The sequence below is a fragment of the Notamacropus eugenii genome, chromosome 1, assembly GCF_028372415.1.
Source record: "Notamacropus eugenii isolate mMacEug1 chromosome 1, mMacEug1.pri_v2, whole genome shotgun sequence".
Classification (NCBI taxonomy): domain Eukaryota; kingdom Metazoa; phylum Chordata; class Mammalia; order Diprotodontia; family Macropodidae; genus Notamacropus; species Notamacropus eugenii.
In genome coordinates this window covers 146,362,035-146,380,736 of record NC_092872.1, presented here as the reverse complement: position 1 = coordinate 146,380,736, position 18,702 = coordinate 146,362,035, and the positions used below count along the sequence as shown (strand labels likewise).

General features: G+C 42.6%; 1 protein-coding gene across 12 annotated transcripts in view; it reads right to left on the bottom strand.

Annotated features, from left to right (window-relative positions):
• LOC140520834 (mucin-16-like) overlaps positions 1-18,702 on the bottom strand; it is a 41,693-nt gene that overhangs the window by 7,790 nt on the left and 15,201 nt on the right. For 5 of the 12 annotated variants that reach the window (XM_072635205.1, XM_072635237.1, XM_072635215.1 and 2 more), the window contains 14 exons: positions 18,580-18,701; positions 18,407-18,474; positions 17,804-17,976; positions 16,163-16,198; positions 15,392-15,460; positions 13,350-13,474; positions 12,625-12,665; positions 12,086-12,258; positions 7,107-7,231; positions 6,382-6,422; positions 5,843-6,015; positions 1,659-1,727; positions 558-685; positions 372-439 (listed from right to left, as the gene is read on the bottom strand). In XM_072635205.1, the coding sequence (XP_072491306.1) occupies positions 372-439; positions 558-685; positions 1,659-1,727; positions 5,843-6,015; positions 6,382-6,422; positions 7,107-7,231; positions 12,086-12,258; positions 12,625-12,665; positions 13,350-13,474; positions 15,392-15,460; positions 16,163-16,198; positions 17,804-17,976; positions 18,407-18,474; positions 18,580-18,701 (1,411 nt within the window). The remainder of the gene's footprint in view (positions 1-371; positions 440-557; positions 686-1,658; positions 1,728-5,842; positions 6,016-6,381; positions 6,423-7,106; positions 7,232-12,085; positions 12,259-12,624; positions 12,666-13,349; positions 13,475-15,391; positions 15,461-16,162; positions 16,199-17,803; positions 17,977-18,406; positions 18,475-18,579; position 18,702) is intronic. The other 7 variants (XM_072635252.1, XM_072635278.1, XM_072635228.1 and 4 more) reach the window with 6 other exon arrangements.

The following is an 18,702-nucleotide window of genomic DNA, read 5'->3' as shown; positions in this document are numbered from 1 at the left end:
TGGGATTCTGGGTAGAGAGGGGCTTAAATATATGCCAGAAGTGACCTGAGAAAGGCTGACAGTGGCCTTGGAATGGTCGGTGAGCTAGCATTACCTGTCTGGGTAGCAGTGGTGAGAAGCCGTAGGACCGCAACTGGAGAAGACATTCTTGACATTAGACTGTTTCTTACAAATCAGTACTTATGAATGAACGCACTTTTATTTCCTGCACTTTCTGGGATTAGAGGCACTGGGATAAAGTTGTTTGGGAATTTGAACATAGAGAAAATGAGACTAAAGGTAAGTGTATAATCGAGTTGACTATCTTTTACATATAGCAGTCCATTAGAGGTTTATCCTCAAGGGTGTGCGGAAAGTGTTACAATTCTTACCTCAAAGAAGTCACCTTGCATTCAGGGAAATAGGGCCCAATGGTAGTTTCCCTAAACAAGAGGCCAATCTGGCAAAGCAAGGAAAGAGTCAAGTAAACTTGGGGTAAGAGAAGATGGATCCCAGTCAAGGAATGGGGAAATCAGCTGTGTAGTTGGCGGATGGGGTCGGATATGGGGAAGACTAACCATGTGTTGCATGACATTCTCAGCAGAGTTGAATGTGTCACAACTGGGCTGCCCCATATCTTCTGAGCAGATGAAGTTCGTAACGGTAAAGTTTGCAACAAGAGATTCCATGCTGGACGTGCCACTAACTGAAATATGAGTCAGAGAGGAACATCTGTGTGTGAGCATTATCCACTCTACTAGCATGCCCAAGGTCACCCAGTTCCTATTCTATTCCTTTCTGCAAGGGAAACCCATTAACCTGGCTGCACTGATAACTCTGGGTAGGTACGATTTCTCACTCTCCCAGTTCCGCTTTATTCAGCTTTTCTTCAAGTCCTAATCTAATGACAAAATCCGTAAAGACAGTCCACCAAAGGATCCCGAGATGCTAGCACTTTGGTAAGTGGTAAGGCTGGTGCTAAGGAATGGTAATGGACTGGAAGATGTTCCTGGAGCAAAAGTGGTTGACAAAGGAGCTCAAACTAAATCAAGGTGAAAGAAAACCGTTGATAGAACCACAACTGAGAAACTAGAGAACCAAGAGAAGTTCGTTGGATGGGAAAAGGGTTCTGCTTGATTTGGTCAAGATTGATCAGGAAAGCACTTATTCATCATTTGCCATATACAATGCATTGTAATAAGTGCTAGACATACCAACAGAAGCAAAAGAAGGCCCTGCTTTCAAAGAGCTCCCAAGCTATGTCCAGATGACTATGTGGGGACCCACAATCTCGAAGAGAATGAAGTTCAACATGAAGCTGAATTATCACAAGAGGTACCAGGTTCTGGGCAAATGCTAACTCTGGTCAGACAAGGTGGGGGGCTGTTCGAGGGGCCTTTCTTTTTCCTCATCTTTGGCATGAGATGCAACAATTTGTGCCACGTGCCTGCAGGGATCTCTCTGGCAAATTACCAGATATTTAAATCTTCTCTGGAATTGCTTACAAGGGACTTCAGAAGTCATGCCAAATCCCCACTCCTGTCTTGCCCAGCCTCTGCATCATAGAGTTAGTAGGGTTTGTTTGGAAACTCTACGTTCCCTTCCTTTTCTCCTTCTTTCCAGAACTTCGAAAAGCCTACTGAGCCCTTTCCAGAACGCTAAAGTCCTAACAATTCTACCTGTGTAGGCTTCAGGTCCTGTTGATCCCACGGAATATGGGAAGGTTGCAATAGTGGCTACCCCAGAAGCTGCAAAAGAAGAGTCTTATTAAAATGAGGACATAAAGTGGGAGAAAGTTAAGTTGGCTAACACCTTAAGGGCAGGGACTGAGTATTTTTATTTCATTCTTTGCATTCCGAGGACATAGTACATTCCTTGGCATATAGTAGGAGATGAAGGAATGATTCCACACTGGGCACCATCTCTGGGTTCTCTATGCAGGAAATGACAAAGTAAATACATGACTGTCATCAAACTCATTTGACTGGTGTTTAAGTAACCACAGAACGGCTTTCAGGGGTTAAGGTTATTTTCACTGCTGGTAATGTCTCTGGCAGAAATAGAATGAAGCTCTCAAGGAAGATTCTCAACACGTAATTCCTGCTCCAGGAACATTTTTCCATCTGAGCTTCATATGGAACATTATGTCCATAACCCGGATTGTCCTGTGAGGGCAACCTTATCACCATGGAATCTTGGAGAGAGGACATGAGAATCCCAGAGTCTGATTCAATGTCTCTTATCCGAAAGATCCAGTAGGAGGGAGATATCCTACTTTTCCACATAGAATTTCAGCCTTGGAAGCCTCCTAGATGGCATCGAAACAGGACTTCCCAAAGAACCCCGGGAAAAGAAAGGATAATCACCCTCTGCCTAAAGAGTTACAGTGAGAGGAAAGTCATTCCATATTGAGGTAGCTGATTCTAATACTAGGAGTCCTTTCTAACAAGGCTCAAGTGAGTTACAGAGGCACAGATTTGAGAGAAAGTCATGCCAATTTCACTGTTCTGGTTCTGAGCACCAACTCCCCTTGTGAAGACATTTCTGAAATCACAATTGCCTGCGACTCAACGGATATCTGTGTAACAAGGCATTTAGTTTTCATGAGTTGAAATGGATGGTGTTCATGACAAACTGGGAAACAAAGGACAGAAAATGAATGTAAATATCAAAGGAGTTGGGAATAGAAGGCAAAGAACACTTGAGAGGCTACATTGAGAAAAGAAGACCTGGTGGCTCAGCTTGCTGTCTTTTCGTATGTGGATGATGTGATCGCTGAACAAAGGGACAAGAGAATTCTCCTGGGAACCTGTCAGCTCTCTACCGTGACAAACATAACAAAGGATCTTGATTTGCTCTCCTCTGCTCTAAAGAGACACAGACAACAACACACTTTCCCATGGGTTGCCTTGGATTGTCACCAGGCTCTTCTCCATAGTCTTCTGACTTTTAGGAGAAAATCAACACATCAGGATGAAGGACGAACAGAAATGTGACACCTCAGGCATGGCCTGGTCCAACCCTTACCTGACCAGGAATACCCTCCACCACATCCCCAAGAAGTGGTGAGCGACCATTTATTTGACATTCCTCAGGGAAGGCAAACCTTCTCCTTCCTGAAGTAGACCATCCCACCACATGATACGAAATTTTTCTTCACTTCTAGTGGATATTTGCTTCTTTGTAACGTGACACTGTATTGCTCGTTCTACCTTCTGGGTCAAAGAAGTACAAGTACAGGCCCATTTCCCTGTGACAGCCCTTTAACCCCCTGAAGACAGTTGAATACTGTGTCTCTTTCATATACCGTAAGGTTTTCCTTAAACTTTTTTATTTGACACACCACACTGTTGATCCATGTCGAGCTTCAGTCCATTAAATGTCCCAATATTTGTTCAGAAAATTCCAGCCCCCGCTTGTCCATCTTGGAGTCATAAAAGGGTTTTGAGAGTACAGACACGAAATTGTACTATGCCTATTAAATATCACCTTACCTGATCTGAGCCCACCATTCTAGCCTATGATTTGGAATTCCAAATCTGTCATCCAATATATCCATTCTTTCTATCTCAAACCCTTGGGGTTAGATGTAAAATCAGTAAACGTGTTTTCTACCTATTCTCTAGCTGTTTTCCTTCCCTAGGTAGCACAGAGACCAAGAAATATCCCTGGGACAATTCACTACACACCTCCTTCCAGGAATAATTACTGACTATTCTTTGGGTCCAGCCATTCTTCCAGTTGTCAACTACTTAGCTGTGATGCCATCTAGTCACCATTTGTCCATACTGTCCATAACATTAGCATGGCAACATTTGACAAACCAATTCCTCTTCTGCTTACTACAAATGTCTTCCACCCTTAGGGGGAGAAAAATACCTTTCACTTGATCCTGTCCTCACCTTCCCCTATTCCTACATGTCTTCTCCCTTTTACAGTCAATCGAGAAAAAAGCTGCTTCTCCCTCTCCTCCTCACTTCTCACCCTCTTGCAATCTGCCTTCTGATCCTACCATTTAACTGAAACTCCCTGAGTTTGACCAATCATCTCTTCATCGCTAAATTCAGTGACTTTTATGCAGTCCTTATTCCTTTTGAAATTTCTATGATACAGACTCTGCTGATCACACCGTTTCTCCTCCAGACTCTCTCTTTCATAGCGTTATATGATTTAATTCTTCTCTTGAGGGACACGATGACTGGACATTTCCACACAAAGGTTGCAAACTCATCTTAAACACAACCTGTCCAGAGGGTGATTCAGATGTCTTTCTAAACCCACATCTCAGCATCATCTACCTATTGCTGCTGATGGCACCATGGTGACCCGGTTCACAACACTCACCCTCAGCCTTGCTCCCTTGCCTCCAGTTTCCAAAATTAACATCTATTCTATTTCTACAGCACCGCACACATTAACTCACCCAGACACTACCTTCATTCAAGTCCTCATCCCCACTAGCTGGCATGGCCTAGCACAATAGCCTCCACAAACTGGCCTCTCAGATTCTGCCCTCTAAACTTCAACCATCTTCCACACACTTGTTAAATTCAAGTTCCCAAAGCCCCGGTCTGGCCATGCCACTCACATCCTTAAGAACCTTCACTGGTCTAAAATTTGCAGACTCCCTTCTTTAAGATTAGCCATGGAATAAAATAGAAGTGTCCCTATTTCATATTTTAAGCCAACAACAAATTCAGTTAAAGCCCAATGATCTCTATCCATTTCATTTACATGTCTCACAGTCATACACTATACATTCTAGCTGTTGTATTTTACCCGTACCTGACATTCCATCTTCTGGCCTTACATAAGTGCTCACACACCCCTGGAAAGCTGTCCATCCTCACTTCCACTGCTAGGAACCCCTCATCCTCTCACTGGTTCACCTGAAACCCTGTCTCCTCGAACCGTTTTCTTGATGTACCCCACTAGAAAGAGAGGTCGTGTATTTGCTGTAAATATATTTCATGTTTTGCTCTTTCTGGATACATGCAAGCTGCTTAAGTTCAAATGCTATTTGAATTTATGAGCTCAGCAAAATGAATGACACTCAATAGACAACCATCCAAAAGATAATTGGTTTGACCTGAATGGAAGTCCACTCCATTTTCACCCTGTTCCTCAGTGAGCCCCTCCCTGCCCAACACCCTCCTCAATTGTAACTGAGAGATTAAACTCGGTATTCAGATGTACTCTGATGCATCCAAAGCATGGTAGGACTAACACTTCTAAAGCTCTGCATGTGAAAATAGTCTCTGTAAATATATGCACGATACTTTTCAACTAACTTGTGCCATTGTCATTGTACTTGTCCTTCATTATGGAGTTTGAAGTATGTGAGAACCCCCACAAAATGCTGTCTAGCCATGTCTCCTCCATTCTGAACTCAATCCATTGATTGAAAGAAACCTAATTCCAAAATCTTATATTCGTCTTCACTCAATTTATTTTGTTAAATGTAACAGCCTGTTTGTCGAGTGAGTTGAGTCCTTACTAGATCCTGATTCTTTGCCGTATGGTAGCTACCTACCAAACAACTCTGTGTCATCTATACATTTGCTTCCTTTTATGTATGGCTTCCTTGAAGTTGTTTAGAAATCTGTAGAACCAAACAGCTACTTCCTCAGAGATTGGTGACTGAAACTGACTGAAAAGAAGAAAAGCCAGAACCCAGTCTCTGGGGAACTAGGTATGTGTAACATGACTTTGGTGCAATTGTATGGACAAGGGATGAATGAGAAGAAAGTTTGGGCTGCCTGAGGGGCCAAAGCATAATGAAAATGAGAAAAAAGGTAATGTTGGGATTAGAACAAAGAAAAAAGGCATGGGTGCGAAACCTTGCTTCAGTTAGGTAGCTCACCATTTAGGTAGAGGATGTCATTCTTCAGAATATACACGCCCAGCCTGGTGGTGCCATAGGTCTGGTAGTTCAGCTCGCAGGAAAACTTCTCTCTGATCAGAAAGGGTGTGGTAGGATCTTGCCAGCAGTGGCATACAGCAGCCACTCTAGTCATGGATCTACACGTCATTGGTCTAGGAAAGGAAATTTTGATACAATCTCCTAAGACTGGTGCTGACTGCGGTGACAGAGACTTGTGTATTGGGGCAGTGAAACTGGGACGTCAGAGACGTCAGGATAATAGTTGATAGTGCCCCCGAGAGGACCTACAAACCTACAACTGTTCTGGAGAAAGCACTGTGGAAGACACAAAGATCTCCATTCCTGACACTCCATGGCCAAGACAGAGAGGCATGAAACAACTGAGGAATGGGGAAATGCAGGAAAAGGTCACTTTGTGGAGACTTTATATGTATATTGTCTACCGTGAGCCCTACTTATGTGAGTGTAGCCCCAGGACAGAAACCTAGACCTCCAAGTCTTAGCTTCCCAGGTCTCACCTCAGTGAAGTTAGTGTGCTTCCCGAGGAGAAGGGATTCAGCTGCAAGGAAAGGAAAATGTGAGTGAACAAATGGGCCTTGTAAAGATGACGCCCAAAGAATGGAGTAGACTATTGAGGAGGAGGAGGGGGCTTGACATCATAAATCTGGAGCTCCCAAACACCTTAGAAGCTGTCTTCTGACTTGCCTACATACTAAACTGCTTACACTCTGCTCCTGACTCGTTCTATCATACCTCTCTCCCCAACACAATCATCGCCACCGAAATATAAGCTTTCACCTTATCATCCCCGGAACCAGAGCCTTAGGACATTTCTCAAACACTGTGACACAATGCAATCTGGAATATATAATCTGCTGATTTTCCACATTGCCTTAATGTGCTGTCTTCAACCCCTTCCGGGCCCCTTAGAATTCAAGCTCCTTGAAGGCTTGGATGGTCTTCTTCACTTGTATCTGTATTCCCAGTACTTAGCAAACTGTCCAGCACACAGTATGCACTTGATTATGAAAGACTCATTCATTCATTCGTTTATTCTGACTTTGCTATCCTAATTTCACAGATGAGGAAACCTGAGGCTCAGGGAGATCAGATAATTAGCCCAAGGTAACACAGGCAAGAAGCACCAGACAACGTATTTGAACCCAGTGTCCTATCTCTCCAGAACCAATGCTTTTGTCCATTAGAGCATCCCAAGGTCAGGGTAGGGACTGAGAAATCTCACCAGCTGCTGCAAGGTCCTTTTGATGGAACACAAATAGGCAGAACCAGGGTGATCCATGTGGTCTTGGTAGGACAAGCTGGTCCTGATGAAGTTGAATGGTAAAGGCTGCAGGCTGTTTACACCAGCTATTGTAGAAGAGGAAAAAATATCCATGTCTGAACTCTGGGCACATCGAACAAATAGATGTACTGACAAATCTATTCTTATCTTGTCATGGAAGGAAAACTCCTAATCCCTGGCCTTAATAACATCCATTTCAAGGTACCCCTACCATTTCCTCAACCTCCCTTGCCTATGCCTCTCATCTGCTAGGAAAATACAGTAAGACACTCCTGAGGAAATGCATACTAAGCTTGCCCTCTGTACCTGAATAATCGTAATTTAAACGAAAAATTCTTTGCCATCATGTGTATTGACTTCTTGGTTACTATACATGGTGTTGCTTGGTGCTTTGGGAACGTGGCTTTCTGAGGTCCCAATCAATGTTTTTTTTCTAGCTTCTCTATGGAGCATCTGTTACACTTTGCAATTGACAACTATGCCAGTATATTCACAGTTACCCCCAGTACCGTAAACACTGCCTTAGCGATTCATTTGGCACCATGGACAGGATTCCAGGGGATAAAATTTGGAAATTAACCGTGCAAAGTTTCAAGAGCTAACTGAACTTGGAACATTTGAGGGGTACATAAAGGAAAAGGGGGTTGACACCTCCCACAAACCTGACAAGAGATTCAGAATTTTTCCATCTGCACCAATAAGATAGAGGCCCAAAAGTTTCAAGGATTATTTGGATATTGGGGACATCATGTACCACATCAAGAACAAAATTTGAACCCTTATAGAAGATTACAATAAAAAACACTGAATTGGCGCTTGGTCACTTGAACAAAGTAAAGCTTTTGTGGAAGCATAGACCACGATCCAATTGAGCCTTGATTTATGGCATATTCAACCTGTCTGAAATGTGCCCTTTGGATTTTTGTCTAGGAAACTCCTTTCTTCTGGCATTCAATACACCCCTTTTGAAAAGCAGTGGTTAGCTGCCTGTTGGGCTTTGGTAGAGACTGGACAACTGACTTTGACTCATGGGGTAACATTAATGCTGGCAAATGGATTCAAGACCTGGGTAATGATTACACCAGCTTCTCAAAGAATTGGACAAGTCATTGGAAATGCTATGTTCAAAACACATTTAAATCAACCCTCTATGAATGAATAGCAAACATACCCACTAAGGGAAAGGATATACCCTCCGAACCATAGCAAAAGTTGGTATAAGCCTTGGCAAAATGGAATGAGGGATTAGAAGGATTAACTGAAGAAAAGGGAAAGGAATTGTTTACTGATGGTGCAGCAGAATATTAGGGCCTCAGAATACACTGGAAAGCGGTAGCCTCTAAGCCAAGTACTAGGTGGATATTGGAAAGTCCTTGCACAGGTGGAAGGGGTCAATATGCTGAATTTGTGGCAGTGCATCAAGCTGTCAAAACATTCCAAGGAGGACAGAGTGACATATTGACTGATTCATGAATGGTAGCTAATTGCTTAGATACATGGATGCCCATGTGGAAAAAAATCACATGTATATATACATATATATAGATATATACATAGATATAGATATAAATATATATAAATATATCTATCTTTATCTATAAATATATATGTATGTTATATATATAAAGATGTAAATGATATACATATGTGTGTGTGTGTGTGTGTATATATATATGTATATATATGTATATATATGTATATGTACCTAGTGATTCACTCCACAGCAGGAAATTTATGTCCTGTCTTCTGTGTGGGTATATGTGCACATGCGTTTGGGAGGAGGTCTTTGAGGGTCACCCTCCCCCACACAAGATGTGGAGGATGTGATCGTTGAACAAAGGGACAAGAGAATTCTCCTGGGAACCTGTCAGCTCTCTACCGTGACAAACATAACAAAGGATCTTGACTTGCTCTCCTCTGCTCTAAAGAGACACAGACAACAGCACACTTTCCCATGGGTTGCCTTGGATTGTCACCAGACTCTACTCCATAGTCTTCTGACTTCTAGGAGAAAATCAACACATCAGGATGAAGGATGAACAGAAATGCGACACCTCAGGCATGGCCTGGTCCAACCCTTACCTGACCAGGAATACCCTCCACCACATCCCCAAGAAGTGGTGATCGACCATTTATTTGACATTCCTCAGGGAAGGCAAACCTTCTCCTTCCTGAAGTAGACCATCCCACCACATGATACGAAATTTTTCTTCACTTCTAGTGGATATTTGCTTCTTTGTAACGTGACACTGTATTGCTCGTTCTACCTTCTGGGTCAAAGCAGAACAAGTCCAGGCACATTTCCCTGTGACAGCCCTTTAACTCCCTGAAGACACTTGAATACTCTGTCTCTTTCATGTACCCTAAGGTTTTCCTTAACCTTTGTTATTTAACACATCACACTGTTGAACCATGTTGAGCTTCAGTCCATTAAATGTCCCAATATTTGTTCAGAAATTCCCAGCCTCTGCTTGTCCATCTTGGACTCATAAAAGTGTTTTGAGAGTACAGACGCAAAATTGTACTATGTCTATTGAATTTCACCTTACTACATCTGAGCCCACCATTCTAGCCTAAGATTTGGAATTCCAAATCTGTCATCCAGTAGATCTATTGGTTCTATCTCAAACCCTTGGGGTTAGATGTAAAATCAGTAAACGTGTTTTCTACCTATTCTCTAGCTGTTTTCCTTCCCTAGGTAGCACAGAGACCAAGAAATATCCCTGGGACAATTCACTACACACCTCCTTCCAGGAATAATTACTGACTATTCTTTGGGTCCAGCCATTCTTCCAGTTGTCAACTACTTAGCTGTGATGCCATCTAGTCACCATTTGTCCATACTGTCCATAACATTAGCATGGCAACATTTGACAAACCAATTCCTCTTCTGCTTACTACAAATGTCTTCCACCCTTAGGGGGAGAAAAATACCTTTCACTTGATCCTGTCCTCACCTTCCCCTATTCCTACATGTCTTCTCCCTTTTACAGTCAATCGAGAAAAAAGCTGCTTCTCCCTCTCCTCCTCACTTCTCACCCTCTTACAATCTGCCTTCTGATCCTACCATTTAACTGAAACTCCCTGAGTTTGACCAATCATCTCTTCATCGCTAAATTCAGTGACTTTTACGCAGTCCTTATTCCTTTTGAAATTTCTATGATACAGACTCTGCTGATCACACCGTTTCTCCTCCAGACTCTCTCTTTCATAGCGTTATATGATTTAATTCTTCTCTTGAGGGACACGATGACTGGACATTTCCACACAAAGGTTGCAAACTCATCTTAAACACAACCTGTCCAGAGGGTGATTCAGATGTCTTTCTAAACCCACATCTCAGCATCATCTACCTATTGCTGCTGATGGCACCATGGTGACCCGGTTCACAACACTCACCCTCAGCCTTGCTCCCTTGCCTCCAGTTTCCAAAATTAACATCTATTCTATTTCTACAGCACCGCACACATTAACTCACCCAGACACTACCTTCATTCAAGTCCTCATCCCCACTAGCTGGCATGGCCTAGCACAATAGCCTCCACAAACTGGCCTCTCAGATTCTGCCCTCTCGTCTTCAGCCCATCTTCCACACACTTGTTAAATTCAAGTTCCCAAAGCCCCGGTCTGGCCATGCCACTCACATCCTTAAGAACCTTCACTGGTCTAAAATTTGCAGACTCCCTTCTTTAAGATTACCCATGGAATAAAATAGAAGTGTCCCTATTTCATATTTTAAGCCAACAACAAATCCAGTTAAAGCCCAATGATCTCTATCCATTTCATTTACATGTCTCACAGTCATACACTATACATTCTAGCTGTTGTATTTTACCCGTACCTGACATTCCATCTTCTGGCCTTACATAAGTGCTCACACACCCCTGGAAAGCTGTCCATCCTCACTTCCACTGCTAGGAACCCCTCATCCTCTCACTGGTTCACCTGAAACCCTGTCTCCTCGAACCGTTTTCTTGATGTACCCCACTAGAAAGAGAGGTCGTGTATTTGCTGTAAATATATTTCATGTTTTGCTCTTTCTGGATACATGCAAGCTGCTTAAGTTCAAATGCTATTTGAATTTATGAGCTCAGCAAAATGAATGACACTCAATAGACAACCATCCAAAAGATAATTGGTTTGACCTGAATGGAAGTCCACTCCATTTTCACCCTGTTCCTCAGTGAGCCCCTCCCTGCCCAACACCCTCCTCAATTGTAACTGAGAGATTAAACTCGGTATTCAGATGTACTCTGATGCATCCAAAGCATGGTAGGACTAACACTTCTAAAGCTCTGCATGTGAAAATAGTCTCTGTAAATATATGCACGATACTTTTCAACTAACTTGTGCCATTGTCATTGTACTTGTCCTTCATTATGGAGTTTGAAGTATGTGAGAACCCCCACAAAATGCTGTCTAGCCATGTCTCCTCCATTCTGAACTCAATCCATTGATTGAAAGAAACCTAATTCCAAAATCTTATATTCGTCTTCACTCAATTTATTTTGTTAAATGTAACAGCCTGTTTGTCGAGTGAGTTGAGTCCTTACTAGATCCTGATTCTTTGCCGTATGGTAGCTACCTACCAAACAACTCTGTGTCATCTATACATTTGCTTCCTTTTATGTATGGCTTCCTTGAAGTTGTTTAGAAATCTGTAGAACCAAACAGCTACTTCCTCAGAGATTGGTGACTGAAACTGACTGAAAAGAAGAAAAGCCAGAACCCACTCTCTGGGGAACTAGGTATGTGTAACATGACTTTGGTGCAATTGTATCGACAAGGGATGAATGAGAAGAAAGTTTGGGCTGCCTGAGGGGCCAAAGCATAATGAAAATGAGAAAAGAGGTAATGTTGGGATTAGAACAAAGAAAAAAGGCATGGGTGCGAAACCTTGCTTCAGTTAGGTAGCTCACCATTTAGGTAGAGGATGTCATTCTTCAGAATATACACGCCCAGCCTGGTGGTGCCATAGGTCTGGTAGTTCAGTTCGCAGGAAAACTTCTCTCTGATCAGAAAGGGTGTGGTAGGATCTTGCCAGCAGTGGCATACAACAGCCACTCTAGTCATGGATCTACACGTCATTGGTCTAGGAAAGGAAATTTTGATACAATCTCCTAAGACTGGTGCTGACTGCGGTGACAGAGACTTGTGTATTGGGGCAGTGAAACTGGGACGTCAGAGACGTCAGGATAATAGTTGATAGTGCCCCCGAGAGGACCTAAAAACCTACAACTGTTCTGGAGAAAGCACTGTGGAAGACACAAAGATCTCCATTCCTGACACTCCATGGCCAAGACAGAGAGGCATGAAACAACTGAGGAATGGGGAAATGCAGGAAAAGGTCACTTTGTGGAGACTTTATATGTATATTGTCTACCGTGAGCCCTACTTATGTGAGTGTAGCCCCAGGACAGAAACCTAGACCTCCAAGTCTTAGCTTCCCAGGTCTCACCTCAGTGAAGTTAGTGTGCTTCCCGAGGAGAAGGGATTCAGCTGCAAGGAAAGGAAAATGTGAGTGAACAAATGGGCTTTGTAAAGATGACGCCCAAAGAATGGAGTAGACTATTGAGGAGGAGGAGGGGGCTTGACATCATAAATCTGGAGCTCCCAAACACCTTAGAAGCTGTCTTCTGACTTGCCTACATACTAAACTGCTTACACTCTGCTCCTGACTCGTTCTATCATACCTCTCTCCCCAACACAATCATCGCCACCGAAATATAAGCTTTCACCTTATCATCCCCGGAACCAGAGCCTTAGGACATTTCTCAAACACTGTGACACAATGCAATCTGGAATATATAATCTGCTGATTTTCCACATTGCCTTAATGTGCTGTCTTCAACCCCTTCCGGGCCCCTTAGAATTCAAGCTCCTTGAAGGCTTGGATGGTCTTCTTCACTTGTATCTGTATTCCCAGTACTTAGCAAACTGTCCAGCACACAGTATGCACTTGATTATGAAAGACTCATTCATTCATTCGTTTATTCTGACTTTGCTATCCTAATTTCACAGATGAGGAAACCTGAGGCTCAGGGAGATTAGATAATTAGCCCAAGGTAACACAGGCAAGAAGCACCAGACAACGTATTTGAACCCAGTGTCCTATCTCTCCAGAACCAATGCTTTTGTCCATTAGAGCATCCCAAGGTCAGGGTAGGGACTGAGAAATCTCACCAGCTGCTGCAAGGTCCTTTTGATGGAACACAAATAGGCAGAACCAGGGTGATCCATGTGGTCTTGGTAGGACAAGCTGGTCCTGATGAAGTTGAATGGTAAAGGCTGCAGGCTGTTTACACCAGCTATTGTAGAAGAGGAAAAAATATCCATGTCTGAACTCTGGGCACATCGAACAAATAGATGTACTGACAAATCTATTCTTATCTTGTCATGGAAGGAAAACTGGTAATCCCTGGCCTCAATAACATCCATTTCAAGGTACCCCTACCATTTCCTCAACCTCCCTTGCCTATGCCTCTCATCTGCTAGGAAAATACAGTAAGACACTCCTGAGGAAATGCATACTAAGCTTGCCCTCTGTACCTGAATAATCGTAATTTAAACGAAAAATTCTTTGCCATCATGTGTATTGACTTCTTGGTTACTATACATGGTGTTGCTTGGTGCTTTGGGAACATGGCTTTCTGAGGTCCCAATCAATGTTTTTTTTCTAGCTTCTCTATGGAGCATCTGTTACACTTTGCAATTGACAACTATGCCAGTATATTCACAGTTACCCCCAGTACCGTAAACACTGCCTTAGCGATTCATTTGGCACCATGGACAGGATTCCAGGGGATAAAATTTGGAAATTAACCGTGCAAAGTTTCAAGAGCTAACTGAACTTGGAAAATTTGAGGGGTACATAAAGGAAAAGGGGGTTGACACCTCCCACAAACTTGACAAGTGATTCAGAATTTTTCCATCTGCACCAATAAGATAGAGGCCCAAAAGTTTCAAGGATTATTTGGATATTGGGGACATCATGTACCACATCAAGAACAAAATTTGAACCCTTATAGAAGATTACAATAAAAAACACTGAATTGGCGCTTGGTCACTTGAACAAAGTAAAGCTTTTGTGGAAGCATAGACCACGATCCAATTGAGCCTTGATTTATGGCATATTCAACCTGTCTGAAATGTGCCCTTTGGATTTTTGTCTAGGAAACTCCTTTCTTCTGGCATTCAATACACCCCTTTTGAAAAGCAGTGGTTAGCTGCCTGTTGGGCTTTGGTAGAGACTGGACAACTGACTTTGACTCATGGGGTAACATTAATGCTGGCAAATGGATTCAAGACCTGGGTAATGATTACACCAGCTTCTCAAAGAATTGGACAAGTCATTGGAAATGCTATGTTCAAAACACATTTAAATCAACCCTCTATGAATGAATAGCAAACATACCCACTAAGGGAAAGGATATACCCTCCAAACCATAGCAAAAGTTGGTATAAGCCTTGGCAAAATGGAATGAGGGATTAGAAGGATTAACTGAAGAAAAGGGAAAAGAATAGTTTACTGATGGTGCAGCAGAATATTAGGGCCTCAGAATACACTGGAAAGCGGTAGCCTCTAAGCCAAGTACTAGGTGGATATTGGAAAGTCCTTGCACAGGTGGAAGGGGTCAATATGCTGAATTTGTGGCAGTGCATCAAGCTGTCAAAACATTCCAAGGAGGACAGAGTGACATATTGACTGATTCATGAATGGTAGCTAATTGCTTAGATACATGGATGCCCATGTGGAAAAAAATCACATGTATATATACATATATATAGATATATACATAGATATAGATATAAATATATATAAATATATCTATCTTTATCTATAAATATATATGTATGTTATATATATAAAGATGTATATGATATACACATGTGTGTGTGTGTATATATATATGTATATATATGTATATATATGTATATGTACTTAGTCATTCACTCCACAGCAGGAAATTTATGTCCTGTCTTCTGTGTGGGTATATGTGCACATGTGTTTGGGAGGAGGTCTTTGAGGGTCACCCTCCCTCACACAAGATGTTATACCCTGTGTTTCAGGTACTGCTTTATCTTTGTTTGGAAGGGTTTTCTTAGAATGAGGTGATTCTTCATATTTAACGCAAGGTTCTTAACTTTCTTATCACAATCATATTCTCTACATAGCTTCCATGTGGGATCTAATGGATAGTCGCCTAATGTTGCTGATTTTCTACCTCTGGAGGATGGAGGACCTGAGGGTTCCTTGAAAGTTGGGACTGATGATGCATTGGGATCAGGAACTGCTGTAAAAATGAAGAAGTAGTACTGACATTGCATACTGCCCAACACCACTGTGTCCTATAACTCTTTGTGATCATTCCAATTGGTATATGGTTATTAACTCAGAGTTGCACATGTAGGGGATACATAATAAGTGTTTGAAAAATGAAGGAATGAAGAAAGTATCAATAAATGAGTGAATCTGGACAGGCACTTCAGGTTGACTTAGCTGCCTGGGGCCACACAGGAGGAGCCTTTTATAAGGACATGTCTAATGGGTCCTGCTGATGACACTCCAAGAAAAAGAGGTATTCAGTGGTACAATGGACACCATCATGACTTTCCCTCAGAAAATCTCTCTGAAAGAGTTGATTTACCCTGCTAATTCCCCTGACCATTCCATGCGCATGCCTTGCTAAGGTATCACCATGCAACCTCAGAGAGAGACCTAGAATCCCAGAAAATGAAAGAGTGTCTCTGGATCACAAAGGTCCAGAAGGATGGAGAGCCCATTTCTATACAACCTGGGACATTTTCTTCAGGGAAAGCCCTCAGAGACCATCTAACCCTCTTCTAATGCATTCTTAACATCTTGAGTGTTCACAATGATTTCTATTGCTGGGAAATTTACTATGGTGTGGAGAATTTCTTGGTAAAGCCTACAGAGTTAACTTCAGTGGAAGGAACAGAAGACTGCAAGTTGATTTGGATATCAAGACACTTACTGGTGAAGAGCTGTAAGGGATGGTGTTCATTACAACCTGTAAAGCAAAATAAGATATAATGAAGGGAAGATCAGAAACGAAGGAAGAGGAAATGGGAGAGACCCAAAGATGAGAGCAAGAGCTGTCAACATTTCATTTGTGCCAAATCATGAAAGAGAAGAGGAATGGCATTCCTGAGGACACGAATAAAGAGACTGGGAATGAAAACATCTTCAGATTTGTAAATGGAGGACATGGACGCTGGATATGGGGAATGGCCTTTCCTGTTTGTGCACCCTGAACCTTAGCCATGACGTGAACGGCAGAGTCTGAGTTCTCCTGTTATATCCTTAAGGGAGGAGAGTGCAATTCCTCAGGGCCCTTCCGTAATCTGTTCCATGAAGTTCTTACATGAGGATAGAAGTAAGAAGGACCCTTCAATCTTCTGAGATTTAGATGGATCCAAGAGCCCTGATCCCTTTCATTTTTGCCTTTTCCTGGCTTGCAGAAACTCGGTAGGAATTCAAGCCCCCTACTGTCTAACCCATTCATCTCTAAGAGCATGGAAGAACGCTTATAGACAAAAGGTACCACTTCAAAAGCTTTTTCATTCCTTGTGGTCCAAGCTTCCTGTAGATGTACTCATTCCGTTCCACTCCCAGCAAAATGTGATTTAGCCTAAGCATGGAAACCTTCTGTGAATGGGTGTCCACTGCATTAATCAATGAGAACAATTTGCTTTCATGTGAGTATCAATACTCACATGAGTATTTTGACGCAGGAATTTTCACGCCTTCCTTAACATTCTGCTGAGGCCAAGTAGAAGCATCTTATATAATATGCCCCATGAGAGGTACTGGAATGTTTGAAGACAATCTTTATACCTCTTTCATCTGACTAAATACCTCAAGTTCCTTGAAGCAATCTTCTTATCACATCATTTCAATTTCCCATCATGGCCATTTTCTGTCTATATATGTTCTTTCTGAAGGCTGGATCCTCAGATCACAACAGATTACTATCATCAAGGGCTGATAAGGCCAGATGATAAGGGAACTAGCATCTTCCTCTTTACAGTCTCTAGATTTACCTTCATGAAATCTAATTGGTGTCTTCGCAACATGAATCCTTTCTGGTCATGTCCCCATCACCCTCTGGTCAGCCAGATTACTGGGTAACTCTGCATCCATATTTTGGCCTTACGTTGGTTAAATGTCAGGTTCTTAGATGTGATGCACCTTTCTAATTTTTGTGGAGTTTATTTTCTGCCTTCTATTATTGACCACCCAACACTTCTACTTGTCTGTCCTTTGTCTATTTTCTGCCATCTACGATTCTACACGATTGATGGCTAAAAACATTACATATAACAGGATCAAAAGCAGAGTTCAAGAGTGGGCAGCAAATGAAAAAAGTCAGACAAAGAGAAAGAATGGCTTAAGGTAACCAGGAAATAGACATGGGTACGGCTGATTGAGTGCAAGTGGATGAACAAGGGAAGAGTGAGAACATGAGCTGCTGGGGTGGGGCTGGGGTGGGAGAGATGGCCTGAATCTAAGTGGGGAATCAAGGGAAAAGATAGGAATGTTGGGACTATGGTCTCATTACAAAGCTTATGCTGGAGGGAAAGAGATCAATGGTTGTGCCAGTGAGGAATCTCACCATCAAGGTAGAAACTTTCCTTTTCCACAATGTAGGGGCCCAGTCTGCTGATACCCTCAGTCTGTTTGCTCAGCTCCCAATATGCCTTGTATTTGTCTAAGGAGGGATTGGTCGGCCCCCCTCGAAAGTTGCACACAACTTCCACTCCAGTTTTTGAGCCACCCTTGAGAGATCTGTGGAAGGAAACAAATGCTGAGGTTCCTGAGTTTCGATGCTGAGAAAATTACTTCTAGGAGACAGTGGGGACAGTTCAGCTGAGATTTCCTGCCATCACAAAGGCTGATACGGAATCCTTGATGGTGGAAACATGCCCATTCCTTGTGTGGGGAGTTTGCCTGTGCAGCCACACAACTCCCACTTGAGAAATGTATTTCCACAAGCCAGCATTTATTCCCAATCACGACACACAAGGGGAATCACTTTCCTAAGGACTCTGGAAGGAAGAGAATGGGTAGGAAATCCTGCTCAGATTTGAAAAAGGAGGAAATGGACCGTCCATGGAGACAGTGCTTCTGTTGTCCACCCACCCTGCACGTTAGCCATGAAACTGGGGGCATCATGGGAGATGATGTGTGGGCCTGACAACTTCTTCTCAGGTCTCACCTCAGGGCCACCACTTGGCATCCATCATAGGAGGAAGCAATGCTGCTTTCCCCGAACAAGGGTTTGAACTGTGAAGGAAATAAGAAGGGGAATGAATAACCAGATTTTCAGCCCCCACGGTGGAGAAGCTTGCTATGCAGGAATGGGTCTGGACAAGGCCTGTGAAATCTCACCACGCGACGAAGCATTCTCTGGATGTTATTGAAAATGCCAGAGCTATGGTCATCCATGCCTTCCATGTAGCGTAAGTTCGTGATGGTAAAGCGGATGGGTAAAAATGTCATGTTGTCACTGGC